Source organism: Cuculus canorus, chromosome 5 (genome assembly GCF_017976375.1).
Source record: "Cuculus canorus isolate bCucCan1 chromosome 5, bCucCan1.pri, whole genome shotgun sequence".
Classification (NCBI taxonomy): Eukaryota; Metazoa; Chordata; class Aves; order Cuculiformes; family Cuculidae; genus Cuculus; species Cuculus canorus.
The window spans coordinates 48,905,050-48,910,180 of NC_071405.1; the positions used below are offsets into that span (position 1 = coordinate 48,905,050).

Consider the following 5,131-nt stretch of genomic DNA (forward strand, 5'->3'; position numbering starts at 1 on the left):
GACAGACTAACCATTTCAGGCTCTCCCCCCCTCATGCTTTCCTACTCCTATTCTATGTTTCTTATGCTGTTGGAATTTTCCATCACTGACACTCCTTTGCAAACACAGCTTTAGATGGTCCCAAGGCATCACTAATTTACTAATTTGCAAGTTTTTGGGTTTTGTTTCAGCTAAGTAATATTTGAATGCTTTTTTTTTTCTTCCCCCCCCCCCCCCCCAGAGCATCCGATTCTGCATCAAACCAAAGAAGTATTGCAGAGCCCATAGGGGAATGGAAAATTTTAGGATCTCTTCTAAAAGGAAAAAAAAACGGAGTCATGCTGAAGCTGGCGTTTAAACTATGCTAGAGGTGGCAGAATTGGGAACGTGATCCCAGTGTCTCCAGTCCTGCTTAACCCTCTGTTGCCGATGGCTTCTTGTCTGGGACCATCCCGTGTGACCTCTAGTTTAAATTTGGGTCATTGGAGCATTTGGGCGTTGAGGTTTGGATTTGCCTGGGAGTTTCCTTTAACCCGGCGTATGTTACTCTGACAGCGGCGATCTCCGCTGACTGGCAAATGCGTTCGTATTCTTTTATAGAGGCAGAAATCACATTATTGATAAATCAAAGCTCCGAGGAGAGGTGCAGAAAGCTGAGCTGCGGCTCTGCGGGAAGCACCTGGGCGAGAGACGCCCCGGGCAAGGGACCGGGGAGCGGGACCGCTGGAGCGCGGTGCTGCGGGGGCGGCAGTGCCGAGGAGACGTCAGGCGGAAGGGAAGCGCCCGGCCGGCTGCGAGTGGGCTCTGCGGCGTCTGAGCATGCTCCCGCGGGGGCAGCGCCGCGATATATAGCGGCGCCGGGGCCGGCGGCGGGCAGTGCGAGCGGAACCGCGCGGCTGCGATCCTCGACGCTTCGGACAGCTCCGCTCCATCCCGCGTCTTCGGACAGTACCGCGCATCTCCGCTCCTCTCCGGACCGTTCCGTCACGCACCTCCCCGGACAGCACCGCACCGCTCAGTCCCGTGCCGCTCTTCACTGCGCATCTCCGCCCCTCTTAGGACAGCCGCGCTCCATCCCGCACCTCTCCGGACAGCCCCGCACCTCTCCGGACAGCCCCGCACCGCTCCATCCGGTACAGTCGCGCACCTCTCCGGACAGCCTCGCACCGCTCCAGCCCGGACAGCCCGCTCCTCTCCGGGCGTGCCCGCCCGGGCGCTCCCGCACCGCCCCGGCCCCCGGCACGGCCGAAGCCGCTCGCCCCGCGCCGCCGGCCCCGGCCCCCGCGGCGGGCGCTCCCGCGGGCGGCAGGATGGCCTCGAAGCCGGCCGAGCTGATGGGAGTCTGCTCCAGCTACCAGGCGGTGATGCCGCACTTCGCCTGCGTGGCCGAGGAGTTCCCGCAGCCCGCCCGCCCCGCCAAGGCGACCAAGGGCAAGCTGCGGCGGCCGCGGCAGTCGCGCTTCAAGACGCAGCCCGTGACTTTCGACGAGATCCAGGAGGTGGAGGAGGAGGGGGTGTCCCCCATGGAGGAGGAGAAAGCCAAAAAGTCCTTCCTGCAGTCGCTGGAGTGCCTGCGGCGAAGCACCCAGAACCTCAGCCTGCAGCGGGACCGCCTCGGCAGCTGCCGCCTCCGCAACAGCCTCGACTCCAGCGACTCGGACTCGGCCCTCTAAGGGCGGCTCGGTCCGGCTCGGCTCGGTGGCGGCAGGGACTGGGCTGCACGGAGCCGCCCCGCTGGGAGCCGAGCAGCGCCCGGAGCGTGCGGCCGCGTCGGGATGTTTTCTAAGAAAGCGCTTGTACCTTCGTTTCGATTTGATTGTATGAAACTCCGTTTAAAAGACAAAAAAATTTATCTTTTCTATTCGTTAGGAGAAATGAGCTGTTTTAGATGCATTGAGCTGCTGGACTTTATATTTATTTTTGCATTTAAACTGTTGACTGCATTAATTTAATATGTTTCTACCTGAATGTCTGTTATTATTTCCATAAAAGAGTAATAAAATCTGATATATTTGCACAGTACCTATCAGACTGTCCTTATTTTGGGGATCTAACTGTCCTCTTTCAGCTTCCCTGACTGCTCTGAGGGCTGAGGGGGTTTAAAGGCTGTTGGTAGCTGGTGAAGCAGTAATGCTTTCCTTGGGATGCTGCTCGGAGAGGTTTTGTGGTCTGTACTGTCAGATACGAGCTAATGAGACAAAAGCCAAGTTAGACTGATTTTAGACAACTTTATTTGTGTGTTTGAGATTTTTGTGTTAACCTAAATTGACATTTAAGGATTGTTTGTGACTGGTTGTATCTGAGAACCTTAATGCAACTGGGCAAGCCGCCTGCATTCGCAAAAGTGCGTATATACTTTCTATTATCATCCAAGTTGTTTTTGTCTCTTCTCTCCTTCTCTTTCTGACCCATAAATTGTTTAGTGCTGCAGGCGTGTTTGGTAATTGGATATAATGCAGTTTTATTTACTAGACCAAGTGGTACTATATGGATGTGCTTTTCTTAGAGTTGGAAAGCAAGGCTATTTTGATGTGATACAGGAGTGAAGTTATGTGAGGTCTGTGTGTGTGTGCAGATGCATGTAAGATTTTCTCTATCGTGTATGTGCTGAGAAGCATCTGAAGCTCTCTACAGAATGAAAAGCAAATTCCTGGACTGGGAATCTTCTCTCTGTATTTTCTCCATTCTCTTGAAATATTCCAATGCTAATCATGTAGTCCCATGGGAGCATCTTCCTTCAAGACGAGCATCTGGCAGTTGAAACGTCCCAGTTATTAAGTACTAGCCCATAGTGAGCTGTAGCTTCTAACTAACATTTCGGTGGAAATATTTTCTGAGGAGTTACAGCTTTTCTTTTGGCTTGAAGTGCAATCATACTGATAAACAGGGATAAACTGCTGTGAGCTTATCCGGGAGGTAAGGGCTGGGGCAGAGGAAGAAGGTGAACATGATGCAGATGGAAACAGGACACCTAGTTAGGGCTGGCTATCAGACTTGAACCCTCTGGGCACTGAAGTACAGCAGATGACCTGCGTAAGGAGCCCTTTGGTGACTCTTGGCTCCAGGCATGACTGAAGCCTGTATCTCTTGCTTAAAGCTGAGGAAAATCAGGAGAGGTAGGCTTGTCTTTGGAGAGGTGCTTAGCCAATTTTCATAAATACATAGTACAAGAGCCAGCTCACTTTCAGCACTGGGGAAGGTCGTGCGCACAGTTCGGCAGGTAGGGAAAGGGGTCCCAGACCCGACCTCCTTGTTGAAAAAGCATTTAAAGCACTTTACCTGTCCCCCTGCATGCAGTCTGTGAAACATCTTGTCTCCCTTTCCCATTAGACACTTACAGCTGCTTTCTCTGTAGATACAGTGCATACATACACAACATCTATGTATAAAGCAGCTTGACCTCCAGAAGAGCTTTCAGTCAGGCAAACAAGACTTGATAAGAAATAATCAGTTACGAGCAGCTAGGCTAATATTCCTCAAAAAATTCCTAATGCTGGGGAGTCTGGGGTTTGTGAAAGGGTTTGAAACATCTTTGGAATGATATGGCTCTGTGCCTAAATGTTGCATAACGTGCACAATGGGGTAATGAGCTCCGTAAGATTTCTAGAGGTTGTATAGCATCCTCCCCATACCGCGGGTTTCAGACTGCTTTTTAGTCTTGCTTTGCATTCAGTTCTGGTACAAACCCTTGTGATACACGAAGTGTGTAGTAGCTTCAAGAGAGTGTGAGCACACAATCTTTTTCCCCTTTCATCCTTTCTGTTTAGTAGGTGAGACTAAAGGCTGGCTGTTTGCTGTCACCCTTCCCATCCCAGCTTTATTGTGCAGATGTGCTGCCACCACGCTGGAGGCACGGGAGGCTCTGCTGTGCCAGCCAGCAGCAGAGCATTGGATCTACGCTTCCTGGAAGGGGGGAAAATACCCATGCTCCCTTTTCTCTTTCAGGAGACAAATGTGCACGTTAACACAGAATACAGGGAGGGTTTGTGAATCTGTTGTAGCATAATATTTGAGAAAAAGCAACATTCCAGTGGTTAGGCTAAGTTTCTCTTCAGCTGTTCTTTGTGAACATTTTGCTGCTCCATCTCAAGGTGAATAACATGGGAGATGCCAGTGCTAAAGATAGGCTAGTGCTTATCTTCCATACAATTACGATTGAGGCAAAAGGGTGAAAAGGCAGCATGTTTTAGCTCTGGCCTGGAGAGGCCCTCCTGAATACAGCTGGAAAAACAAATGTCCCTTCCGGTCTTTCTGTGCTTCTGCTTGTTTCTGTTGCAATGGTTTTTAGTATCATGAATATCTGTCCTGTAAGGATTGTAGGAAGGCCTGTTAAATTCACTTTACTGAAGGTAATGACTATATGAAAGGGTTTTGAGTTTGTCACCCACTACCCAAGCTTGAAATGTGGGTTGTACATTTCCCTTAAGCAATTCACGACCTCAAAGCATCCAGCAGATACCACTTATGGTGATGCCGAGGATGGCAGTGAGTAGGCATGAACATCCTACGTCTGCACAGGAAGGAGCAGGGATCCAAACAGTCGTGGATCATCAGGACAAGTCTCAGGGTGGAGGGGAAACTGAGCACCTCAAGGATGCCTTCAGCCCCATTTCTCCAAATTACAGGAAATCACATAGCAGAATATGTCTTTAACGTGACGTGTTTCAGTCTTGCAGCGCTTCATGTGTAAATTATCCTGTCCTCTGTGATGAGAGGAGTGCCCAGAGGGGTAAGTAAAAGCTCCAACTTGAAATCAATTCTTTTATTCCCTTCCTCTTTTGTGTTCAGCCACTTCAAGCTTGTCAGCATTTCCTCCCTATGCTCATGTTGAAATGCTGTATTAGTGTAAAGCTACTCGTGCTGGCGTGGTGGATCTATAGCTCCGTGCCTTATATTGGCCTCACAAGCATAGAGGGGATCTGAATGGTGCAGTACCATTGCTCTCCTGTCATCGTGAAAAAAAATCCTGTACATCTTATGGACAAGCTTTTACTGTTTGTTTGGGGTTTTTTTAAAGAAAAAAAAAAATGAGTTAAATTTGCCTCAATAATTTCATGGAAGAGGATTCTCTCATCTCTGCATTTCCAGTGTCTCACTGAGGACATTTCAGAGTGGAGCTGCTATCAGGAAGAAATATAAGTTGCTCGTAATT

The 5,131-nt window shown here is 49.9% G+C and overlaps 1 protein-coding gene across 1 annotated transcript; it reads left to right on the top strand.

The window, feature by feature from the left end:
* The first annotated feature begins 839 nt into the window (after window positions 1–839).
* Window positions 840–2,017, top strand: C5H11orf96 (chromosome 5 C11orf96 homolog). Its single transcript, XM_054068088.1, has one exon. It carries the CDS (start codon window positions 1,290–1,292, stop codon window positions 1,650–1,652), a length of 363 nt encoding a protein of 120 aa, XP_053924063.1. The 5' UTR covers window positions 840–1,289; the 3' UTR covers window positions 1,653–2,017.
* The last annotated feature ends 3,114 nt before the right edge of the window (window positions 2,018–5,131 follow it).

Excerpts from the sequence above, each read along its gene's own strand:
- C5H11orf96 (XM_054068088.1), top strand. The coding sequence starts at position 1,290 with ATGGCCTCGAAGCCGGCCGAGCTGATGGGAGTCTGCTCCAGCTACCAG.